Source organism: Crinia signifera, chromosome 2 (assembly GCF_055691185.1).
Source record: "Crinia signifera chromosome 2, ASM5569118v1, whole genome shotgun sequence".
Lineage (NCBI taxonomy): Eukaryota > Metazoa > Chordata > Amphibia > Anura > Myobatrachidae > Crinia > Crinia signifera.
In genome coordinates this window covers 90,599,290-90,626,477 of record NC_139218.1, presented here as the reverse complement: position 1 = coordinate 90,626,477, position 27,188 = coordinate 90,599,290, and the positions used below count along the sequence as shown (strand labels likewise).

The 27,188-nt window shown below is 44.1% G+C and overlaps 1 protein-coding gene across 1 annotated transcript in view; it reads right to left on the bottom strand.

The window, feature by feature from the left end:
* Nucleotides 1-4,225: 4,225 nt before the first annotated feature.
* ANOS1 (anosmin 1) overlaps nucleotides 4,226-27,188 on the bottom strand; it is a 153,291-nt gene continuing 130,328 nt past the window's right edge. The window contains exons 11-14 of the mRNA XM_083172566.1: nucleotides 15,611-15,782; nucleotides 9,573-9,793; nucleotides 9,238-9,379; nucleotides 4,226-5,516 (exon numbers count right to left, since the gene is read on the bottom strand). Coding sequence (XP_083028692.1) covers nucleotides 5,458-5,516; nucleotides 9,238-9,379; nucleotides 9,573-9,793; nucleotides 15,611-15,782 — 594 coding nt within the window. The 3' untranslated portion in view covers nucleotides 4,226-5,457. The remainder of the gene's footprint in view (nucleotides 5,517-9,237; nucleotides 9,380-9,572; nucleotides 9,794-15,610; nucleotides 15,783-27,188) is intronic.

Sequence of the window (27,188 nt, the reverse complement as noted above, 5' to 3'; positions counted from 1 at the left end):
TTAATGCAGGGAGCCCGTTGCATTTAGCCACGAGCCTCACTGTTTTGGTGGCGGCATGTGCCATTTCCACGTGACTGTAAAAACCCAGCAACGTGGAAACGGCATGTGCAGGAGGATCAGTTGAATACTGACCTTGCGAGCTGTGACAGCAAGCAGTCAGCACTGCTCGCTGTCACGGCTCGCAGAAAGTATATACCCCTATGTATTTAAAACATATACCCCTATGTATTCAATCCCCACGGGATCCCGACTGTCAAAACACAGACAGCCGGGTGCCCGACGGCCACCCACTATTTTCCCTCTTGGGGGTCCACGACCCCATATAGGGAGAATAGAATAGGTGGCTCTCGTGCCCGCAAGGGGCTTTTTTGCGCTCACCATGCTGTCTGACTCCGGGCAGTCGGGATCCCGACGTTGGGATAATGACTGTCGGGATCCCGACTGTCGGAGTCCCGTACCACACCTGTTGCATTGATATATAAGTCATTAGACTGATGCCCCATCTTGGAACTTGTCATTACATAGCTGAACACTGCATGTTTTAAATATATTCATTGAAGGCACAACACTAGATAAGAAATGCATTATTTTCTACTAGACTTCTTTAGAGGAAACAAGATCTCTGAATGCACAGTTTGGAATTTTTCTGAAAAAGGTGCATTATTAAAAAAAAGACCCCACACAAATATATATCAAGGTATGCAGTATATACTTTCACATATTGTACTTCAGTATAATTCACTCTTTGCTTTGCGTATTGAAGTAAAGTGTATATAACTGTAGCTTTAGTGGTGATGTAAAGCAAAATGCCAACACCTCTGTCGCCATTTCCAAATGGTGAGTAAACTGATTTTCTAAATCTGTATTGCTGGCTAGCAGGAATGGCACATTAGACAAAGGGTTATAGTGAGACTTTGACAAATACAAGTCGCTACATGTTATTTCATTATTGTAACACTGAAAGCACAAAAAAGAGAAAAACAAAGAATTAAATTAAAGAAGTTTTGTAATACTGAATCAATCAGCATTATATGTGAATTAATTCAGTAACTAATGCCCATTATTACTGTACACTAAATTGGTGTTCTAGTAATCTTTACTCATTGTGCCCTATGCGGCTCTAGTAATACCCACAAAAAACTACATAAATGGTTGTATGGTCTCGCAAAACATGTCTGACAATTCTCAAAATGTATTTTACAACATGAGCCAAAAGCATAAACACTAAGGGGTAGATTTATTAAGCTCGGTTAAGTGATAAAGTGTCTGTTTTTTTATCACCGGCCAATGAGCTCCTACCTGTCATTTTTCAAACCAAGCCTGTAACAGTCAGACCAGACTCTTTATCACTTCACCAAGCTTAATAAATCTGCCCCTGAGTGTGATAATAAGGTGTGAATATTAAATTATAAGAAACTATGAGATTTTTTTTTAAATAATAATATATAAATGTGCTGTTATTGTACTGTATGTGTTTCTACAGTTTTATCTAATATAACAGATAGATTATAAGAATTCAGTTCTAGAAAATAATTTTTTGAGATTATTTCAACATACTGTATGTTGCCTGATGTACTGTAACTTGCATAGAAATATATTTATCTTATAGAATTGTACTTGGTTGTCTGACTGTCGCTGCATTGACAATATAGTAGGTCAAACTGTACATAAATATGACAGCTGGTTGGCAGTCCAAAGCACAGGGTTTATCCTGGCCCTTATTCTGGATCACTCACAAAGGCAAATTCCTTCCCAAATGGACAAAACCATGTGTACTGCAGGTGGGGCAGATGTAACATGTGCAAAGAGAATTAGATTTGGGTGGGGTTTTAGTTCAAAGTGAGATCTATATCGCATTTTAAAAATAAAGCAGTCGGTATTTTCACTGCACAGAAACAAAATAACTTACCTAAATTCTTTCAGCAAGTTACATCTCCCCCCACCCCCTGTAGTGCACATGGTTTTGTCAATTTGAGAAGGAATTTGCCTTTGCGAGTGAACCAGAATAACCCCCAAAGAATGAATTCAACTATTAGAAATACATTCACTAATATAGAACTGCAAATTAGGAAAGTTATTAGTAACATGAAACCTGAAGTGCAAATGTGTCAAACCTGCTATTGAATAGACAAATACTAGATAGATAGATAGAAAGAGGTGTGTGTAATAAATAAATATAAATATATATATATATATATATATATATATATATATATATATATACACACTCCATGGTACCGCACACTTATTTCCAAGTTCAATAACAGGAAGAAGCCATGTTGCCAGCGACGTTTTGGGAATTTATTTTCCTGTCCTCAGGCTAAACATACAAGAAATGAATATTTAGACTGAGGATGGGAAAATAAAGTCCCGAAACGTTGCTACCAAACATGGCAACATGGCTTCTTCCTGTTAATGAACTTATAAAAAGAGTCCATAAGTGTGCGGTACCATGGAGTGCATATATACACACACACACACACACACACACACAAACTGTGTATAGTGATTATATTCAGACAGCATGTACTTGGTGATGCAGCAACATTTCAAAGGTTTTCTACTAGTTATTATTTCATTTATTTTGCTATCTATTATCATTTACAACTACTGTTGCTATCTATGCCACCTTTTTGATCTATGTCTAATGTGATTGTTACCATGCTAAACATAAAATTGAAATCAGCAATATAATGGATACAGTAGCTTATTATTTAAATGTACTTTGATTCAACAGATTCAGTAATACAAAACCAAAGCGATCTATACACCAATTAGCACATACGCAGTTATGTTCGTTTATATATTCCAATACATAAATTTGCCATTACTGATTTTGTGAAATTGCCCTAAAATCTGTATTTTGCATACATATACAAATAAAATCAGAGCTATGTTATTATAATTAACACAAAGCACACAAAACAAATTATGTCAATAGAAACCTTATTAAACTATATAATAACAATGAGTTGCATTTTCCAGCTACTGTGTTCGTCAACTAAAATATGTTTATAGAGAATCCAACATCTGCATAAGATAATATTTAACTGAGACAAGTAACCACTGGAAGACATTGCATTGGCAATCAGAGAAAGTAAATGGAAAAAAATATATTTTATTTTATTTTACAGTCCAACTGATCAACTGAAGCACAACTAAGGGGCAGATTTATTAAGCTTGGAGAAGAGATAAACTGGAGATAAAGCGGAGAAAAGGTAAAAGGAGATAAAGCACCAGCCAATCAACTCCCAACTGTCTTTTTCAAACACAACTGATTGGCTGTGCTTTATCTCCTTTTACCTTTTCTCCGCTTTATCTCCAGTTTATCTCTTCTCCAAGCTTAATAAATCTGCCCCTTAAGGCCCCCATACACTAGCCGATTTTGGTCAGATTTCAGCCAGATCAGTCGGATCTGGCCGAAATCGGACCAAAATCGGCTAGTTTTGATGTCCCCTCAGATCCGATGCGCGGTCCCGTGCGCATCGGATCTGCGTCGGGTGGTCGGACCTGCTGCACGTCCGACCACCCGACTTGGGACCTAGTGGGGCGGTGGAGGGAGCAGGGGGGGCTGGGGACGCTGCGGGGGACACGTCTGTGTCCCCCGCTGCTGGGGACAGCGTCTGTGCGGCGAGAAGGTAGAGGGAGCAGGGGGGGCTGGAGACGCTGCGGGGGACACAGGCTGCATAGAGCCGGGCAGGGGGAGCCGGCCGGGAGCTGTCAGTAATGAATAAAAAAAAAAGCCCATACAATGAATGGGCGGCCTGTGATTGGCTGAGCGCTCTCTCAGCCAGTCAGCAATTGGCTGAGAGAGCGCTCAGCAGCCAATCACAGGCTGCCCATTCATTGTATGGGCTTTTTTTTTTATTCATTACTGACAGCTCCCGGCCGGCTCTATGCCGCCTGTGTCCCCCGCAGCGTCCCCTGCTCCCCCTGCCCGGCTCTATGCAGCCTGTGTCCCCCGCAGCGTCTCCAGCCCCCCCTGCTCCCTCTACCTTCTCGCCGCACAGACGCTGTCCCCAGCAGCGGGGGACACAGACGTGTCCCCCGCAGCGTCCCCAGCCCCCCTGCTCCCACCAGCTCTCACCTCTTAGCCCCCCCCCCCCCCCCCTGCTCCCCGGGTTTTTTACATGTGATAAATCGAGACGATTTATCACATGTAAAAAATGGCACATCAAGTGCCAATCTAATCAAGCTCCCCCGGGGAGCAGCCGGGGAAGCTCAGGGGGAAGTCGGGGGCGACTTGTCCTAAGGACAAGTCGCCCTAGTGTATGGGGGCCTTAAGACTCTAATAACTTTGCATTTTCTTATGCATCATTATGCATGACAATTATGAATAGATTTTGGATATTATACTTCAAGCACAATACTATTTTACGGCTGAACGAACCATAGACTTTTTTTTAGATAACTATTTTGTCTTCAAATGTTTACTTAATGATGTGTGTGCTGAAGTGCTTAATAAAGTAGAGGTAATGTATGATCTAAGGCTAGGCCCAGCAAAATATGGCCACAAACTGCAATGGGTTGGGTAGAGGATACTAACCCATGGGATGCTGGTGACAGAGACTTCCCAATGCGCACACCTGTGGGGTACGTATGCTAACCATCCTCTGCAACCCCCTAATATTACCTCTGCAACCCCCTAATATAACCTTCCTTTCCTGCAGCCTGACCCTCACCATCCCCGCGAGTGCTTAATCTGAACCATATCACCCTTAGTGCCTAACCCTAACCTTCCCATCTTCTTGCCTAACCCTAACCCTCCCCCTGCCTAACCCTAACCTCCCCTATGCTGCCTAAACTAAACCCTCCATGGCATGCTTACACTTGGGATGCCGACTGTTGGGATTCTGGCGTAGGCATTGTGATCGGAGTTGGAGTGCTGTTGCTGGTTTTCTCACCAATATCGGGATTTCGGCTTCGGTATTCCAACTGCAAGCATCACGAACGCTAGTATGCTGACTGGATCCCACTGCAATCACTGTTGTACAGTCTGCTGTCTATGGAATGCATGTGTCCTTAAATGCTACATTTCTCATCGCTTGTGCATATTTTATTGCTTCCATTATTTTTACTGGCCTCATTCCTGTTCCTTATTATTTATTTAATTATCTATATTAAGTTGTATTTACAATATATAATATTCACAAACCCATTAACTACAAGGAATAAATGATACACGGAAGAAAACAGACGTGCTAAACGAAGCACTTTACAATCTATATGGAATATAAGGAAAAGCAACATGGGTAGCGGAAATCTATCCTTCAATATGTGCTACACATTGCATACTGGGAGCTGAGAAGATGCCACATGAAGGGTCCAGGACACACTGATGCAGAAATGACTGCCTGTTATCACGAAGTAGATACATCTTCAGGGAAATTATACATTGTCCTTCCAAGTCTTTTTCTTTCCATCATGCAAAGTCTTTACTTGTAGCTACAAACTTTTTCAAAATTTGTCTGGAGATGGTTTGTAGTGGTGAGGATGATGTTGCTTCATGTGAGGCCCTGAAAAGAGTGAAAACAAAAATTGTGAGTTGTCATTGACATTATATAACTTATTTTATTTGCAGTGTAGTACGTATTGGTTTTCTATTCAGTTCAGTCAAAACCTGGTAACTTAAATGAAGAAGTGAAAATTGTATTACATTGAGACTCAGATAACGTTATTTCCAAATTTGTCTCCCATCTCTTTTGTGCTTTGAAGTCAGGCATACTGAGAGGCATATAAAACTGCTCCATAGACTGTATCTTACTCCGGATAGACTTCACACTATTTGGCCATAGTAAATATAGCTGGCGCCAATATGGTGAAATAGGCCATATTTTCCATGTATTCTGGGCATGCCCAGCTCTTAAACAGTTCTGGTTAGATGTATTTAACTTGTCTTACATTTAAAGCTCTCTCCCTTCCCTTCTTTCGCCTTATTGCAACTATATTCAGAAGATTTTCCCCCTCATAAACATTATGTGCTTGGGCAATTCCTTATAGCGGAAAGGGACACACTAGCACAATTGTGGAAACAGCCGTCTCCCCCTCCTTTATTAAAAGTCATACACAAGACTCAATTCAATTTTACTATGGAGACAGTTTTTCTGCCCTACTCTTACTTAGCAACATCTCCACTTTTACTCTGGTCTCCATGGCACAAATTTGTTACAGAGGGCTCTCTACTTTCCCAAGGCTTCCCAAGCGGATCCTATGCCGTTTAGCCCTTGCTGTCTCCAGTCTAGATTCTCCCTAACTTGTTTAATTCTCTCGATAGTTTATGCTCAAATGTAGCGATTATTGTTGTATAGTTTAATGAAATAATTTGTTGACTTTGTATATACCACTGGAATATTGTATAATCTCTTGTTCAAATGTATGTACCCCCTCACCCTCCCCCCTTTCCCCTTCTTTTTTCTGGTCCCTCTTGCCAAAAATATTTTATTTGTATTATTTTCAATAAAAAGTATTGATGTTAAAAAAAAAATAGTGTCACTTAAAAAAAGACAGAAAATATTTGGTTATAGCACAAACGGTAAAAGCATAGTTGCCAGCATTGTATGACATTCCTCCGGTAGATCCTGTGGGGGAGGTCACAGGGGAATTTTGCAGATGAAGCAATGACATTATGATAGCATTTATATCACATTACAATATCAAGCGCAATCCATCTTAGTACACTGAATACATGGCCGTGATGCTACAAGATCTGTCTACACTGTCAAGAGATCTCCCTACAAGTTTAGATTCTTCAAAACATTCCGGGAGAGTAGTCAAGTATGAGTAAAGGTGCCCAAGATTAAATTTCTAAAACACAACAGAACTTGAAGGTTCTTTATCTGGGTTCTTTATTTATATGTGAAATGAGTTCTCGGACCTTTTTAAAATTTTACTAATACAGTACAACAGACTATAAGTATAAACAACATAGTGCAAACAACATAATGCAGTATACACAATTTGAACAAATGGAACAACTAGTATAGTTTCAAACACATATAATTGGTAAACCATGCATAAGACAGCAATAATAACATCTTTAACCTGTTATGCTGACATTCAGGACATGAAACACAGCATAAGAAAACAAAAGCAAAAAATAAAAAATAAAAAAGGCAAAAACCAAAAAATGATTAAAGGTGGTTTCTAGAATCAATAGTTTTTGCTTGGTTGCTCATTGCTCTATTTACCCAGCAAAGAATGTAAACTGAGGGAAGAATTTAACAACAAACAAAGTTTTTGGCCTTAATTGTCAATTACATTACAGTTTCAGTGCAGCTGTGCATGATAATGGCACAATCACTCACCACTAACCAAATTGTTTTGTATTGTATTATTGTTTCGTACTTTAACATCCTAAAAGGTCAAAAGCATAAAAGTTTTTTGGAATTTTTCAAGACTTACATTAAAAATGTTTCCTTATATTTCTATAGGTAAAAACTAACAATAAAATCTATGTAGTAAATATACAGTACATCATCATGTTGCTAGAAAGACAATTTTTGGTACTTGTGTATTATAGCGGCACCCATCGCATCGCAAACCAAAAGGCATGCGATGGTATGCGATGCGATATCGCGCAATGTTGTACAATGTCATACAATTTTAAAATTGTATGACATTGTATATGGCATACAATGCCATACAATGCGATGCGATGCGATTAAAAATTGTATAAGCACCCAAATGGGTGCTTACAATGTTAAATGCCCCACCACGCCACCCCCCACTATAAACGTGAACACGAAGCGTGGCGAGCACAGCGAGCCCGCGAGGGGCGGCGGTACGCGTCCTACGACCTTTTCATACCCCCACTAATATAAAGTGTGGCGAGCGCAGCGAGCCACCGAGCCCGAAGCGTGGCGAGCACAACGAGCCCTGCGAGGGGACGCGGATACCTGTGAAGCCCGCGAGGGGACGTGGATACCTGTGAAGGTATCCGCGTCCGCTCGCCACGCTTCGGGCTCGGTGGCTCGCTGCGCTCGCCACACTTTATATTCTCGACTCCGTGCCGATGTGGATAGTGGGGGTATGAAAAGGTCGTAGAACGCGTACCGCCGCCCCTCGCGGGCTCGCTGCACTCGCCACGCTTCGGGTTCACGTTTATAATGGGGGGGTGGCGTGGGGGTGCATTTAACATTGTAAGCACCCTTTAGGGTGCCTATAGAATTTTTCATCGTATAGGGGGCAAAATTGCGTCGCATCGCATGCCATCGGGTGTACGGCATGCGATGCGATTCGATAAAAACATCGTACGACCAACATCGGGGGCGCCGCTATAATACACAAGTACCCAATTTTTTATAAACAGTATTGATGTATAACTATACCAATGTCTAGACTGAAAATAATCCTTTGAGTGCCAACATCTCTGTAAAAGATGTACAAAATATCTGCTAAAAATCATTGTTGCTCCCATTTGTTAAATAAATTCAAATAAAAAAGTTAAATATAAGGTAAATATAAGGTAATATATGGTAAACATTACAGGTCATTATGATGAATAAAAACAGATGTTTGCCAATTTTCATACTAATTTTGACTCATTCACTTGGCACTCAAAGGGTTCATTGATAAATTTGTCATCTCACTTTGGGCAGGCTTTATAATTACTTAACACCATAGCAAAACCTTTGAAAACTGCCATTTTGAGTGGTTTACCATAATACACATGTATCAAAAAGGTCCAAGACAGATATAGTACAATGTCCCCATAATGCATCAAGAGAAAGTACCTCGAGCTTAAGCCTTTCATGGGCATTTTATTGCAAAAACACACAAACGTCCACACATGTGGCTTGTGCATGCCTTGGCCAACAGGTACAATACAACACCTCATTTATAAACCTAGAAGTCAGTACTTTACTAAGACAATTACCATTTCAGTTTCCACTTATGGAAATCAGTAAACTTTAATGAAGTATTATATATGACCAGAGATTTCATGATGCATTTGCAGGTACCCAACATGCTGGTTATAATCCAGCAATACGATTGGATCTAATCCAATTTGACCCATGTGTTTAGATTAACACACATATCTATCTATATATATATATATATATATATATATATATATATGTGTGTATATGGAGAGAGAGAGACAGAGAGAGACAGAGAGAGAGAGAAAGAGACAGAGAGAGACAGAGAGAGAGAGAGAGAGAGGTTTCTAGGGAAAAAATTCACACAGAAATGAAAATTTATTAGAAATACCGTCATTAAAAAGCTTGGGTCACTTACGATGAGGTAACGGTGGGAGTACATCTGGTGTCCGAAAAGACTTTATAGTTGCTGGCCCTTCACCCCCTGTTGTTAATACTTGGACTTCTAGTCGATAGAGCATTGAAGGTCTAAGATTATGGACACTGAGAACATAATGGTCCTGTGTATAGCAAATAGTTTATGTCAGAATTAAGAGACATTGCTTAAAATCAGCATACAAGTATTTCTGTATTATCAGCAATATACTGTAACACATACAGTTTATGTTAGAATTGTAAAACACAAATTAAACTATAATTACCATCTACATAATGGTACAAATGCTAAATAAAAAGTAATGTGCTGCAGCTTACCGCTGGCAATATCTGGGACTGGGAAATGATACTGTTTGGCAAGCTGTTCTGACGACTTTCTGTCGTGACTTCTGCCCATGTGACTTGGAACCCTGTCATAGGCTGGTGAAGATTTGCTTTGGAAAGTTTCCATGAAAAATGTCCTGTGATGTTACCCTCATGTACGTTAAATGAAGCGGACAAGTTTTCTGGTTTTGCCAACACTTTAGAAACAGCTTGACCTTTAGAGAGGAAAAAAGTGACTTATTTGGTGTAAGGTAATAACAGAACACAGTTTAAATTATGCTTTACACATCATTACAGACCAAACCATATTGTAACTATGAATAATATCACCGGTAGTGTATACACATTAGCATGGAGATATCTAAAGCAAATAGGCAACACTGCTAACAGTGCTCATGTCTAGATACAAGGAAGCATGTCCTGTCCCATTGGCTCTAGCTTCATCATGAGCTGAGAGTATCATGGCCACTAGTTCTTGGTGATGTGATTACATCTCCCTGTCCAGTCCAGGCACCTATAGATGTATGTTCCCTTGCGATTTGTACCCATATCCTCCATTTTGCAACCGTGCTCATTGGATTCTGTAGCTACCCGCCAGGGATCCTGACAGTCAGTATCCCAATGTCGGAATCCTGACAGCCGGTAGTCTGACAGGGGGGGATCCCGACTCACAGGAGCTATTCTCCCGACCCCAATAGAGGGAGAATAGAACCTGTGGCAAGCCTAGCGAGCCACCGAGCCCACAGCGTGTCAAGGGGCTTTGTGCTTGCCCCCTGTCAGAGCACTGGCAGTTGGGATTCTGATGTCGGAATACTGACTGTCGGGATCCAAAGTGTTGGAGTGCAATACCACACCCGCCTCTGCCTGCCAATCAGGATTAGCCCTACAGTGTAGGGACAAATGTAAAGTTTACCATCTTTGTCACTCCCTGATATTGATGAGGAATGTCCTGACATGGTCACTATAAAGACATGTAATTATCAGTGTTTGCCCTACACTTATCTGAGGTATCGCATGCAGTGCCATAAGTAAGTATGGACAAGCTGTGCGCCGCACTGAATGCAGATACTATGTGGTCGCACCATCATTCCCCCCCCCCCCCATTGCCTGGGCTTCTGGCTTGTACCCTGCAGCCAGTAGTGTGACAGTTGTGCCCTCCTACTACAGCAGTAGCCAGACTCTGAAGACTGTTATAGTTTCTGGGTGCTGGTGACCTGCCCCAGTGCGTGATATCATACTTTAAGTAGCCAGAGCCAGCACAGGGCACCAGGAGTGCTCACTACAGCGCTGATCACATGTGATACCTAGGCAACTGTGGCTCCCCAGCGACTGGACCGCATAGGATACATTGTATGCAGTAATTGGAAATTATATACTGGATGCAACCCCAACAACTGCTGCTGGATCCGATAAAACTTATGTGCAGCACTTGCGATTTCTGAATCCAATGCACATGGGACCACGCATCGGATTGAAATCGGTGGTAAGGCACATATGATTTGGGCACTTTTTACCCAATTTATCAGCCCGGAATTGGTTCAAAAGGGCCCAATTCATATAAGTTTATGGTCAGCTTAAGTAGCGATGCTCGCCTTAAATTCAAAGTTGATACAATATTTGTATCACATTCCATAATCTGGTGCAAAATGCATTTGTTATTCAATTCTGAAATGATTTCTCCTTCCTGCTTCTGCTTCTACTACGGGTATTAGAGTTAAAAAATAAAATGTAAATTAGACTGAAAAAAAATGGTGCCAGCACTGCATACCAATGAGTTTATTTTGATTTATTAATATTGATGACTAGCAGGGTCAGAGGTTATCTTACATAGCTGCACAATTATGGGGCAATGTACTCTCTACTTTCAGACCATTTGTATTATACTGTAAATACAATTATTATTGCCTTTATTTAATCTTTTCAATGCAGTCATCACATTTTGCACTCTTGTGTCTTTATTAAATATACAAACATAGTGGTACAATAAGATTGTTGGCATAAAAGATGAAGACATATAGGGACATACTTATCATAGAGAAACAAAGATTGCAATAATTAGCTTTATAAGTCTCTGAAAACCCTTGCAAATGAATGAATTTATATGTGAGAACACTTGGTTCAAGAGCAAAATTTTAATGTATATCAGAGTGCTTTTGCTGACCTAGTTCACATGCAGACTACATTAATTCAGTATGCTAATTCTAAGAGAGAGTGGAGGCACTTAATAAATAATGTATATACAGTATAGACTGAGTTTGTTACAGCTTTGTATGCATATATATATTTTTACAAATGGTGTTCTATATTGCGAACTGAAGGTAACTCGGGTGCAGTAGCTGTATACTTCTAGAGAAAAAATATGGTAATGAGAGTTTTTATTGTAGCAACAATTGCAATAGACAAATGCTATCTATGCTATCCTAACAAGCATTATTACACTTTATTCCAAGTCCATGAAACTCAGAAGTTCTCCATACATTACGATGACTTCTCCAAGGGGAGAAGTTTCAGCCAATCCCCCTTGAACCACCCGACAGCTTCTTGGGCGGCAGGATGTATCGTATGCTAAACATTTGCATATGATGTATCATGTGGGACCCCCCCAGGTGCTGCCGGATCCTGCTGGATCCAATATACTGTACTGCATCTATAGTGCAGCACTGCGATCTAGAGACTGATCTAAGGGCCCGATTCTAATCCCATTGCCCCCCCGTGCATTCTCGCAGAGGAGTGAAGTTTGGCATCAGCACATACCTGTTCCCATGAAAATGCTGGGCATTCCCATGGAAATCCACAGCGCTGCGTGTGGACCAGAATAAGGTCCTAAACCACATGCTATTTGCCACTTTTTTAACCTGATTTCTCAGCCCGATGTGTTGAAATAGGGTGAAATTGGGCAAAATTAAGTATGGCCAGCTTAAGGGGCATACTGACTAAAGTAAGGGAATATAGAAGTGGAGATATTGGGGGCTATTCTTATCCATTGTCTCCCCTGTGCATGCGCATAAAGTTTTATGTGCATTTGCAGCTGCTTTGTGCGAGAGGGTACGGCAAATTGCTTACTCGTTGGCTCGTTTACGCCTAGCAGTGTGGGCGGGGGGCATGGTGTGGCTGCTAGGCGTCCCCATGAAAATGCTGGGCATTCCCATGTAGATGCACCTGTGATGCGGGTGCTGGGATCGGGCATCTGACATCAGCAGATGTCAGCTGTCCACCCTCTTCCCGTACAGGGAGCCCGCAGAAACCAGAGAGGCGAATGCTTGAAAAATAATTTTCTCAGCCATGCAGGGGTTTACGGGTAGTGGGTGGCATCTGGGGGACTCACAAGGTGCAGCCTTGCGAGTCAACCAGAATAAGGTCCAAAGCACCAACCAGTCACTTACTAAATGCCATGTTACAAGCTGTGTTTGAAAAAGGACAGTTAAGAGTTGGTTGGCTTGTACCTCATCTCCATCTACTTTATCTGCATCAAAGGTTTAGTAAATAGACCTCTTAGTAGGTAGACCTCATAATCTTTTTGAAAACATTCAGTACAAGACATGTATGTTCACGGGCTTCCCATTTTCACCCATATGTTTGCCAAATTTATCCATTCCTACTAATCCTTACAATATAATCCAACGTTTTAAGACGTATGCAACAAGATGACTATCATTTGGCGCTATACACATTGAACGATATTGATAAACTATATTGTTCAGTGATGTCACCTTGAGACGCGGAATATGTCATTGTCATTGGGTATATAGCCCAAGATGACCATGTTTTGCAGATAGGCGAGGGGAGTGTCATTAATCAGTGTAACCACTAGACTTCTTTAAATAGATATTGCTCAGTAGGGCACCCAATACTATTGCCCTTCCTATATCTACAGCATGTACAAGAACAATGCTTAGGCAATAGCTAACATTGTAATAACCATTTTTGTCCATACAAAAACTGTAAAGTAGGAAGCGTGCTATTTGAAAGCATTGATCTGCCAGGATTATTTGCTCACTGTTCTTGTTATTTTTGTAAAACAAACAAAATTTTGAAAGTCCCTCAAATACATTTTGAAAAAGCCTTAACTACTCCTGAAACTCTGTTGACTAAGAGCAGATATGCCAACAATGAGAGCTTTTACCGATACCTGGCAGGACATCACAAACATTTCACTGAATTACAGTAAACTTCAATGCTAAATCTCTGTAAAAGCAACAGGGCCATGAAAGACTGCTAACTGAACTTCAACACCTCGCCAAACACAAAGAAAGTCTCTATTTGTTCTCAGCCTTTAAATTTTTAAACATCAGTTGGAAATGTTTTGTAATATAAGTAACTTGATTGACCCAAAAAGCTCTACCTTAAAGAGTTTACATTCCATTATGATACAAGGGATTCCATTCCAAGAACATCAAAGTTACATTAGTTTATTTTGTGATACAAAAACGCACTTTGGGAAAAGCCAGGTGTTTTTTTTTTTTTCTTTCAAAGTAAGGTTGAATAGAGAATTGAAATTAGAATCAGGCACTACAAATAGGTAATTAGTGTTTCCAGCAGCCTCTCTCAGCATGTAGCCATTTTCCAGATAATTGTGTTGTATAGCTAAAGCAGTTCTGTCCAGACAGTGGGCTGAGGGCCTGATTCAGGTCCGCTTGTTAAGCAGCGTACATTCACCGCTCTGCGAACGGATGAATGCTGCCCACTGGGGAAGAGAATGCCTGCCCCCCTTCGCTGGCAGGCGAATGGATGTGGATGCTTACACATCCATTTGCCTGCAAAGGAATGGGTGAAAAATCATTCGATGGTCGGCGACCATCCAAATTATTTTTTTTCCCCCGTTCACAAATAAAAGCCAGTCTAGGGTGATTCAGGGCAGGCGCTGACGTCATGTGACATAAGCCACCTGCCCCATGCAGGCTTCAACCTGCCCAGCGGTTTTCTGGGCGCATCATGCCCCATTTTTTGTAGGCACGCTCAGGAAACGCAACAGACATGCGACCGTCCCCTGCCCGCACTCCACTTTGCGAATGCCTCATTCACACAGCGGGCCTGCACATGCATATTCGCCAATATGCATGTACAGACTCGCAACATCGGTCCCCATGGCAAATTCCCAGGGGACCGATCAAACCAGAGTCAGGCTCTGAATGCAAAGTTTTATGTGGGTCACAATAATTCTAGAACATCCTTTATGAAATGACTTCTGAATTATGCCTGCCAATACAAAGTCTTTGTAGCCAAGCTAATGAAACAACCTGGCAGCACGAAAAAAGGTGGCCAAAACCTGGCATTCCATCTTAGAGACATAGCCCAGGCAGATTCAACATCATTGGGAATGTAATAATGTAAGATCATTTACAACCTGACCAATATTAATGAATTATTGTTTTCTCCTCCCTTGTTATGAGGTCCTTAATATATATAAATATAAGCCTTGAAGGGAGTGGGGAAATTGGGCAAGGGTCCTGATTCATTTCAAAACATCATGTGACAAGGATGTGATAATACTAAAGATATGCTCCGCCTCTTCGCACCCACAACTATTGTCTTATGGGTAAATGTGAATAGTCACACTAGAGATCCACTTGAAATGTATGGTGTGAATGCAGGTGTGACTACTCGAACTGGGGCAGTGTAGTTACTTCTACGATATGTGCACATGTATCAAGGCATCATGGCAAGGATGATGAGGAGACACATCTGTATTCTCTGGACCATGACCCCCAATCCATTCACCCGGACATCTTCCTCTCACGGAGTGGCGATTAAAGGTGTTGCAAGTATGTGTTGAACTGTCCTGGGATAACTGGGATTTACCATATTGTATGGGTGTTTGAATATATTCAGATTTATTGAATATAAGCCAGACCCAAATTACAACATGTAAGGTGAGCAATAACAACATTAGCAGGTCAATAACATGAATTACATTGATAAAAATGTGAATTAGATAAAAATACATATAAGCCAAAAACAGCAGCTTGCCAACACACAGAATATAAACCTAAGAACCTTATTTGCTCCAAATGCATGGCCGGATTCGTTCTTACCTCCTTCAGTTGGACAGTTAATGTGTTTGTGGTTTTTGCCTTTCAGAGATGAACAGGGAGGAGTTGTGAAGAAAATACTTTCAGCCTTTAAATGGCCTTTAGATCTGGCTGGATGTATTGTCACTTTATATTTGCATGAAAACATTAAAGCTGGTAGTATAATGTGATGATCCTAGGTAAGAAAGATGGATATGTATCATAATTGGGAATATATATGACAAACATTGATAATATACTATACATAATATACATATGTGATGTACTTTACTTACTTTAGTACACATGTTAATGTTTCGGTAAGTTAAAATTGTCAAATATGTTTATGATATTAAGAACATGCAACAATGTTTAATATACCAGAAATAGAAGTTTGCACAGAATTTCTTTCAAAATCAAGTCTATTTTACTGCTCAGTATAGATAGGTGTATTAAATGTCATGCCATAGTCCCTTATATAAAAGGGATGCATGTCTTCCGATATAAACCTTTCCTCTCAAAGTACTGCCTATTATCACATGGATCAGTATCCATATAAAAGATAGACAGTAAATAGACAGCCAATAGGTTGATATCAGTGTCGACAGTAAGTAGATCAATGAGGTTGACCGGTTTCAAAATGTTGACAGTCAAATGGTCGACATGGACATAGGTCGACAGGGTCAAAAAGTGGATCTGCAAATGGTCGACACGTGGTTTTTCATTTTCCATGGCTTTTAGGGTTAGGCCAAACTGTGTGCCTTGGCACCCTGGGGTGCCTCAGGATATTTGCAGGGGTGCCCTGGGTTGGTGGCTCAGGAACAATTCAAATTATTTATACTCAACATAATAAGCAAAACCAGTGTTAAAGGCTGCAAAGCATAAAATATGTTGACAAACAGAAGTGATTCTTGTCCCTCACCACCAGTGGCGGTTTTTACCTATGGGCTGCAGCCCCTCCAGTTAAAATCCATCACTGTGCTCAGTAAAGTGAAGCTAGATGCAGTCTGTGAGACTGCACTGGCTTCACTGTGACTGGCAATGACTTCCTATTAAAAGTCTGACCTGCCAGTCACCCAAGGTAGTCCCATTGAGAGGTGTTCCCTCCCTCTATGATGCCTCTATGGGCACATGACTGCGATGAGGACAGCAGCGGTGATGGCAGCGGGGACCGATGGGGACCAGCAGCAGTGGCAGCCGGAGGGGGAAGGGCATCGCAGCCAGTGGCAGCCCCCCTCCTACTCTAGGGTAGGAGATGCTCACCACATAACTGAACCTCAGCATGACACAACTGACTTCATTCCATATTTCTTTATAAATTGCTCAATCAAAAATGTTGGGCCTAGGGATCCCATGAAAATAATTCAGATACTCGAGGGTGTCGTAATTCAAGGCACTTTCCAGGGGGATAAGAGTTAGTTTGTGGAAAGGGACACCAGAGGAAGAATTAGGGTTAGACATTAGGGGGTGGGATAGGTGAGGAGTAAGGATTAGGATTAAAATAACAAAGAAACAAGTGTCAACCTTTTCTGTGTTAACCATTTGCATGTTGACATTTTGACCCTGTTGACCATTTAACTATCAACCTATCAATATACTGGCGATCTTTTATTCCACAACCATTTGGCCTTAAGATCCTACTTATATGATCTTTTTAATTTTTTTACCAAAAATGTCAGTGATTTGGCCCTCTAGATATATTATACAGCTCATACTGACATTTGAGCTAGCTTTTTTCAAGTGTCACAATTAATTTTTTTAAGTACTTCTGTATACTGTATGAATGCCTTTCATGCAACATAGTGATGACTGCACACTTAAACAGAGCAAACATCTGTCATGTGACCAGATGCACAAAGCTTCAAAAAGTGAGAAAGAAGATAGGGATAATGCACCAGCCAGTCAGCTCCTAACTGCCATGGCACAGTTTGGTTTTGAAAAATTACAGTTAGGAGTTGATTGACTGGTCCTTTATCACTCTTACCTTTATCATTTTTTGAAGCTTGAGACCATTATGTGTTTCTCAAAAATCTCTATGCTCTTACTAAAGTATGAGAGCCTCTCAAATTGTGCAAGCTGTGTCTTAACCCCTTGAGTGGTGGGTTTTGCTGCGGCAGGACAAACCTACCAGGGCAGGTTTGTCCTGCCCCAGCAAAACCCACCACAGAAAGCTGGAAGCCCCCCTCATCCTGCTGCCGCTCTCCCCCCTGCCTAAGCCGCCTGTCACATTCAGCACTGCAGTGATGTTGGCGGCAGGCTGGGGGATGTTCGCGGCGGCTCGGGAGGACTCGGGAACCATACCCGAGCCTGCCGCCAACGTCACTGTAAAATGAGTGATGGGCCGGCTGGTGGGCGGGTCAGGGCAGGGGAGCTCCGGCGCACCAATCGCCAGAGCAAAGGTGACGGGGGACTGGAGGGATTATGGGGGGGGGGGGGGTTCCAGAGGTGCTGCGCCAGTGGTGCACACCTGGACACCAGTGGCGCACACCTATTCTATATTAGTGGCATGCCCGGAAATTTTCAGGGACAGCCCGCTGTGGCAGCGCAGCTGAGCCCGGAAGAGTTCCGGGCATACCTCTCAAGGGGTTAATAGATAATTAGTTAATTAGAATATATAACAATAGGAAAATGTATATCTATTTTGTCCTATAGACATACTATATTTTATTTGCCATCTTTCACCCATGTTGGCCAAGAAATTTTGAGGAAAACATTTGCTTATGTCATTATCAATATCTTTTTTTATTCACAATACTATCTATAGCTCTGTGCAAAAATACCCTTACAATCAACATGATTCACAGTCATATATGGCCCCAATTGTTAGGGTCAATGAAGATACAGTATAAACACAAAATGATATGTAATTTGCATTTAAATATTTAATTTTATATAAATGAATGCACTTGGGCCCTCATTCTGGTTGACTCAGTGGAGGTTATTCTGATCGGAGCGGCCAAACGTGCGTACGTTCACTATTAACGTACGCTAGCCGTACGCGGCCGTTAGGGTTAGGTCCACCCACAAATCAGCCGCTTACGTACGGGCAGAAATACCGTAGAAGGGGAGTGGCGTACAAATGAGCGTACGGCAACGTACGCGGACGGCCCAGCCCTTGCACTCCGACAACAGGCGTACAACTGAGCGTACGGCGCCGTTTACGGACGTCTTTCGTCCGTCTTCACACCGACTTCTTGCGGAGATCTGAGCGTACACCAGCTTGCACGGACGGGTCCCTATTGTTTTCAATGGAAAACACAGCTTATGTCACCGCTCGTGAGAGTGAGCGTACGTCCGTGTACGCTGCCATACCCTTCACATATATGGACCTGCAAATCTTGCCTTTCAACTACAAATCTGACAATTGATTAATTAATCTATTTGTTATTCAATTATTGTTTTCTATTAACTCAATTGTCTACCTTAATAAAGACCTAATAAAACCACATTTGAACCCTCATTACATGTATATTTGTTAAGTTCTAATGTGGCATTTTAATCACTATCTATGTGTCCCCATATTGCTGTTACTTTTACATCAAGTTATGTTGGTGTTTCTGTATATGTACTAAATTATGTCCATAATTACTTTGTCCACAATGTGTAACATGTATACCTACCCTGATGTTATGTGTGATGTTTTAATCTACCAACATTAAATATTCATGCATTTTCACTATGTGTTATTTTACTCAAAAACACACACATTCACACATCAATCATTACCCCTCACCTCAAATAACAAGTATAACTTACAGTACACATCTGTATGTACCTACCCTTACAAGCCCTCTAACATATTTATTAGTAAAAACACAGGCAATTTCGAACTGTACATAAACTTTTATTTAGGACAAAAATAATAAGGGGGGGGGGATAAAAAAAAATTAAATCCGGGCCTCCAGAAGTCCAAACAGGATCTGGAGGTACAGGAGGGTCAGTACAATCTCCCGCATTAGGGCTGCCACCTCCTCCTGCTGCTGTTCAGTGTCTGTAGTGAAGGGATAAAAAAAAAAATTAATATATAACATACACACATGTTTGTTGTATTTGTACATAATAAAAAGTTCAGAGTTATGTGTGAAGGCCACATACATTTTTAAACTACATTGAAGATGGGTCTGCTGTAAACACAGTACTAAAAAATAATATGTTAACACACACATACTGTACATAGTAAATAACATTAATTCAATTACTCCTTCATGGATGAATGTATGCTGTATCCCAATTGGTACTTTGGTTTTGGGGGACTGTCCTCTAACCTCACAATTAGGCTGTGCTATTTAAGGGTTATGACATTGTTGTGGCTTAAGCACTCCTTACTATTTTAAATTGCGGACATTGCTGTACAAATTATAGGCCTACAGCTATGTTTGTAAAGCATGCATCCGCATGGCCTCACACACTATTAACAAAACAATCTCTACATTTATGTTGCACCAGTGCCAGATTAAGCCTTCGGGGGGCCCGGGGTACTTTAGACCGGGGGGCCCCCTTGCACTTGTCATTACTGGCCGCACACTGCATGGGAGAATATTATACTGTCAAAACACAGAGTAAAGGCAGAATAAACTTGGTCAATGGTTAACTGCAGGGGATATATATATATATATATATATATATATATATATATATATATATATATACACACACACACACACACACACACACCACATGAAAAGCCTGTGTTTGTCCCTCTGCCCCTTACTCTGGAGGAGACCTCACAATCCTAGTGCTGCCTCTGATTAAAAACCCTCACATGACTAAGCTGCTGCTGCTGTTCTCCATGGACCTGAGAAGCATGTAATGAGCTCCACCAATCAGAGCTCAGCACAAACTTCTCAGCCTCTGTCCTCTGGTCCAAAGTGTCATGGGACTTAGTCAACTCCCAGAAATGCACTGCACACTTGTGCAATCAGTGTGCCTTGGCTCCCGATGCTCAGCACCATAAATCATTGTCACATTGGCAGATAGGTGAAGCTGCAGCACTACCCCACCCATGCACAAAACCTTTAGCTAAAAAAAACAAATAAAAAATTAAAAAATTTTTTATTTTAAAAATACATGACAACCACAGGGGGCCCCTAGCTAGAGGGGGGCCCAGGGGCACTGACCCCTTGTGCCTCCATTATAATCCGGCCCTGTGTTGCACATCATGCTGGGAACTGGAGTTACCCAACACCTGGAGCCACATAACTACCACACCACTAATGTCGGATATCTCATTGGATGTACTGTTATGTCAATTATTCACGGGGTGAGGCATGGCCACACTCAAAAAAACCACCAAGGGGACCCTTGTTCCTGGAGAAGGACAGGACACACCTCATGGTCGCCCTGCAGTGATATGTTGCAACTAATGTTGATGTTGGATACACATATGTGGTTGTTGTGATTGTTTATGTGTAGAAATGTGTAGGTAAACATTAGACACATTATTTACTTACGGCTACTTGAGCCATCCTGGTCGCCGCTGGTTGGCTGTGCGGTGGTTGGGGGGATCAGGAGCAAGGGGGATGGGATGGGAATTTGGATAGAGGTAGTGGGTGTGAGTGGGGATTGGAGAGGTTTGGGGGTGGGTGGTGGAGAGGTGTAGGGGGGTAGGAAATGGGGTGGGGAGGGGGTGGGGGTAGGGGAGGGGGTGGGGGTTGGGGAGGGGGTGGGGGTGGGGGTTGGGGAGGGGGTGGGGGTTGGGGAGGGGGTGGGGGTTGGGGAGGGGTTGGGGGTGGGGGTTGGGGAGGGGGTGGGGGTTGGGGAGGGGTTGGGGGTGGGGGTTGGGGAGGGGGTGGGGGTTGGGGAGGGGTGGGGGTTGGGGAGGGGTTGGGGGTTGGGGAGGGGGTGGGGGTTGGGGAGGGGTTGGGGGTTGGGGAGGGGGTGGGGGAAGGGGATGGGGAAATTGTGTGGGCCCCAGCTTGAGCCATTGTCTCGGCCTCCTCTTCCTCCTCCTCTTCCTCCTCCTCTTCTTCCTCCTTGTTGTGATTGTTTATGTGTAGAAATGTGTAGGTAAACATTAGACACATTATTTACTTACGGCTACTTGAGCCATCCTGGTCGCCGCTGGTTGGCTGTGCGGTGGTTGGGGGGATCAGGAGCAAGGGGGATGGGATGGGAATTTGGATAGAGGTAGTGGGTGTGAGTGGGGATTGGAGAGGTTTGGGGGTGGGTGGTGGAGAGGTGTAGGGGGGTAGGAAATGGGGTGGGGAGGGGGTGGGGGTAGGGGAGGGGGTGGGGGTTGGGGAGGGGGTGGGGGTGGGGGTTGGGGAGGGGGTGGGGGTTGGGGAGGGGTTGGGGGTGGGGGTTGGGGAGGGGGTGGGGGTTGGGGAGGGGTTGGGGGTGGGGGTTGGGGAGGGGTTGGGGGTGGGGGTTGGGGAGGGGGTGGGGGTTGGGGAGGGGTTGGGGGTTGGGGAGGGGGTGGGGGTTGGGGAGGGGGTGGGGGTTGGGGAGGGGTTGGGGGTTGGGGAGGGGGTGGGGGTTGGGGAGGGGTTGGGGGTTGGGGAGGGGGTGGGGGTTGGGGAGGGGGTGGGGGAAGGGGATGGGGAAATTGTGTGGGCCCCAGCTTGAGCCATTGTCTCGGCCTCCTCTTCCTCCTCCTCCTCTTCCTCCTCCTCTTCTTCCTCCTCCTCCTCTTCCTCCTCCTCTTCTTCCTCCTCCTCTTCCTCCTTCTCTTCTTCCTCCTTCTCTTCTTCCTCCTCCTCCTCCTCTTCCTCCTCCTCCTCTTTCTCCTCCTTGTCTGGCTGCTCCAGGGCTGCCTGCTCGTGGGCTGCCTGGTCCCGGGCTGCCTGCTCCCGGGCTTCCATGCGTGCCCTTGCCCGTGCTGAAATGTTCATGTTGATGGCATAGAAATCGAAGATTGGGTTTCATAAAAAAGGGGGAAAGAAAAATTCACATTAGTCATGCTCATAACCTTCCAAATTATCATTGCTGTTATATTTCAGACATTTATCATGCAAACTAATTGATATGCTACACCCAAAAACTGAGCAAATACTTAAACCCCCCCCATACACCCCATATCCCCCCATATACACCCCCTATACACCCCATATCCCCCCCATATACACCCCATATCCCCCTATATACACCCCCTATACACCCCATATCCCCCCCATATACACCCCCTATACACCCCATATCCCCCCCATATACACCCCATATCCCCCCCATATACACCCCCTATACACCCCATATCCCCCCCATATACCCCCCTATACACCCCATATACACCCATATACACCCACATACTCAGGAACATATTTATAAAAAGTACAGAAAACATTAGCTAAAAAACGCAGACATACTAGTAATCAAAACTTACATCGGGCAATATGGCGGCGAAGGCTGCAGAGCAAAACTGGCTGCCGCCGGCGCAGGTCGGACCAGCGCCGCTCAACTTGCCCCAGGCTCCTGCGGACGCCGGTCGTCGAGTATATTAGGCGGCGGGCTGCAGTATACGCCCGCCGCTTGTCCATGTTGCTGACATATGGGCCCCTGGGCCCCAGGTGACGGTCCATTACGTCAACCAGGGCCAACAGCTCCTGGGTCGTAAACGGCCTAGCCCTGGTAGTAGTCATAGTGCCAATGGCGCAGTTAATAATTGCAGGTACATATATCACTTTTGGTGCTTGCTGATTGGTGTAAAAAATTGTTTGTTTGGTATTAACTTTATTAATCCCTCTTACATTAACAAACTGGATGCGAATAGAAACTTACGCGGACCGTTCCGATATAAACACACCATAACCACCAGCATGCATTCAATGTATAGAGAGGAACTGTATATACCGTGTGCGGAAAATAATACACGCAACCCTCTACTGTAACTGCGCTGCTTAAAGGGGGCGCGATACACCGATTTCCATGGAGAGGAGTACTGTATTTACAGTGTGCGGAAAATAATACACGCAACCCTCTACTTATAACTACGCTGCTTAAAGGGCCACAATGCAACATGTTGCTGTATGACAATTTCATACACATTACATATGTAAGGAAAGCATTGTAACGTCATGTTTTGAAATGTGACTCACAAAGCATACACGAACTCCAACAGATACCAGCTGACAACACTCATCATTGGAATGACAGGTGCACACATTTCACGATGTAGCCCACAATGCTCCACAACCTGTGTATGTGCATATACAGGTGATTGATCAGGTGCGTGTAGACCTGCGTAATTTAAGCGGGAATTATCGGCGGGAAATATCGGCGTAAATGAGCAAATACATTGCGGGGAAAAAATATACGCCCCCTTGTTCATGGCGGGAGATTAACATATAAATATTCAGTCAGATGCAGGCCACAATTGCTGCAAACATGTCAAGTTCAGACGATTCCGCAGCTGAGGACGCTCTCCAGAGAGCCAGAGCAGAATCCTTGCTGGAAAGGTTGAGGCAGAGGGAGCAGGAGAGGACAAGGAGTGTCACAACTGAAGGGCTGGATGAAGTCGTGTGGTGTGTAGCAACCGGAGACGGACCAGAGGAGGAAGGATTAAATCGTGCAGGTTTAATAATAGAATTCATCAATAGAACAATACACGCTTGAATACTTTGTTAAGTGGCAGTTTAGCAGTAATAAGAATTGAGCCGGCACGGCACTTGTTAAAGAAGAAAAAGTTCATTTAAACAATGACAGTTCAAGCACTGCGGACTGCAGGTTGGGGTCTTGGGAAATGAAGAAATCCGGAAAGAGAATGTACTTGATGGTAATGAGGGATCCTTGAAGACTGAAAGAAGATGGATGATGACAGAAGAATGGGAAGTTGCTTGGAAGCAGACACCTTGAAGAGCTTAGGCCAGGAAGCTCAGGATGCAGGCAGAGACCAGGCTGTGGAGAGATCTGGCAGCGATGGGGTTAAGCTGAATCGAGACCAACACAGAGCACTGAAGCAAGGCACCAAGTCAGGAGAGGTGAGTCAGAGAGCCGGAGTCAGCTGGGAGCTGTGAACGCCTCTGGAGACTCTTTGTACTGACACTGAACAGGCCTAGGCAGATCCCCTATATCCCTAGAGGGCGGCTGCCATTGGCTGTCAGGTCAGTATGGGCGGAAACCTCAGACAAGGACCAATCTGCTATTTGCCCTTAATCAAGATGGCGACGCCGGCCTCCCGGCGCCCCTACAGCACATACCGCTACACTTGCTGGCGTCCCACGCTGCCTGCTGCCCACCAGACTGCCGCTGCCTGCTGCCGCTGACCTGGAGACCACTACACGCTAGCCGACGGCGGGCGCGAACGGGTGAGTAGTAAGCCCGCCGCGCACCGCCGCGGCTGCGTGTGACAGTACCCCCCCCTTTCTGGGTGACCCCAGGGCACCTACGCACCTTGTGTGGATCTCTTTGAAAGAACTGTCTCACCAGACGAGGAGCATGAAGATCTGCAGCATCAACCCAGGAATTCTCTTCAGGACCGAATCCAAGCCACTCTACCAGATACTGAAGATGGGTATTGCGGCAACGTGAGTCGATAATGCGCCTCACCTCGAACTCTGCTTCTCTTTCCGAGCCAATCTTGGGCGGTTTAGGCACCTTCTTCTGATATAAGTTCAAACGCAAAGGTTTCAGAAGAGACACATGGAACGAATTTGATATTTTTAAGGAAGGAGGGAGCTGTAGTCTGTAGGCCACCGGATTAATCACCTGAGTGATCGGGTACGGCCCGATGAACCGAGGAGCCAGCTTCATGGACGGTAACCGAAGGCGTATATGGCGGGTAGACAGCCATACTCGATCTCCGACCTTCAACTTAGGAGCTGCTCTTCTTTTCCTGTCCGCCATCCTTTTATATCGAGCGGATGCTTTAAGGAGAGCTGTATGGACGTCTGACCAGATCTTTGCAAACCGTTGTAGGGAAGAAGCAGCTGCAGGGACTTCGGACAATGATAGATCTGAGAACTCTGGAGATCGGGGATGCTTGCCAAAGACAGTGAAAAAGGGAGTGGTGCCGGAGGAAGAATGATAAGAATTGTTGTGCGCAAATTCCGCCCAAGGCAGAAGGTCTACCCAGTCGTCTTGAGAGGAAGAGATGAACAAACGAATAAAGGCCTCCAAGTCTTGGTTGACTCGTTCTGTCTGCCCGTTGGTTTGTGGGTGGAACGCAGTGGAGAACTTGAGCTTGACTTGAACAGCAGAACAGAGGGCCCTCCAAAACTTTGCGACAAACTGCACGCCACGGTCAGAAATAATCTCTTTGGGCAACCCATGGAGTTTGAAGATGGTGGAAATGAAGAGCTGAGCCAACACTGGAGCAGATGGAAGACCTTTCAATGGGAAGAAGTGCACCATCTTTGAAAAGCGGTCGACCACCACCCAAATTACTGTATGCCCTTTGGAGGGAGGAAGTTCGCAAATGAAGTCCATAGACAGGTGGGACCATGGTTCTGTTGGTATGGCTAGAGGTAGAAGAGGACCGACAGGAGCTGTTCTGGAGGACTTATGCTGAGCGCACTTTACACAGGAAGCGACAAAGGAGTTTACATCGCGACGGATGGTAGGCCACCAGTATGACCGCAACAGGAACATTAAGGTCTTCTGTGCCCCGGTATGCCCTGCGAAACGGGAAGCGTGTGCCCAGGACAGCACTCTCTTTCGGAGATTGAGAGGAACGAAGGTCTTGCCTGGTGGAGGTGAAGGCTGGACTGTTACTTGAGCAAAGACCAGAGGATCGAGGATGGGTCGAGGAGGAGTCTCAAGATCAGCGGAAGTCTCAAAAGAGCGTGAAAGGGCATCGGCCTTGGCATTCATCGTCCCGGGTCTGAATTTGATTTGAAAATCGAAGCGTTCGAAGAACATGGCCCAGCGGGCTTGACGAGCTGTAAGACATTGGGCCTGCTTGAGGAATGAAAGGTTCTTATGGTCGGAGTATACCGTAATTTTATGTCGTGCCCCCTCCAGGAGGTACCGCCACTCCTCCAACGCTGATTTGACTGCCAGTAACTCCTGCTCTCCAATGGGGTAATTCTTCTCCGCTGGAAGAAACTTCTTGGAAAAGAAGGCGCAGGGATGAAGCACCTGGTCCTCCCCTCTCTGCGACAAGATTGCCCCTACCCCCTCTGAGGATGCGTCCACCTCAAGAATAAAGGGTTTGTCGAGGTTTGGCTGGAGAAGGATTGGGGCGGAGACAAAAGCATCCTTTAGTTGTTGGAAGGCTTGAGAGGCTTCAGGTGACCACCGACTCGGATCAGAACCCTTACGGGTTAGAGCAGTAAGAGGTGCAGCAAGGGTGGAGAAGTTTCGGATGAAACGACGATAGTAATTTGAAAAGCCCAGGAACCTCTGGATGCCTTTGAGCGTGGTGGGCGCTGTCCAGTCTAAGATGGCTCTTACTTTCTCTGGATCCATCTCTATCCCAGTGCTGGAGAGGATGTGGCCAAGGAATGGAATGGAGGTGACCTCAAAGACGCACTTGTCTAACTTGCAGAACAGTTTATTTTGGCGAAGGCGCCGCAAGACCTCAGCTACTGTTTGCCGATGGAGATGGAGGTTCGATGAGAAGATGAGAATGTCATCGAGATACACCACAATGGAATGATACAATAAGTCTCGAAATATGTCATTTACAAATTGTTGGAAGACGGCTGGAGCGTTGCAAAGACCAAAGGGC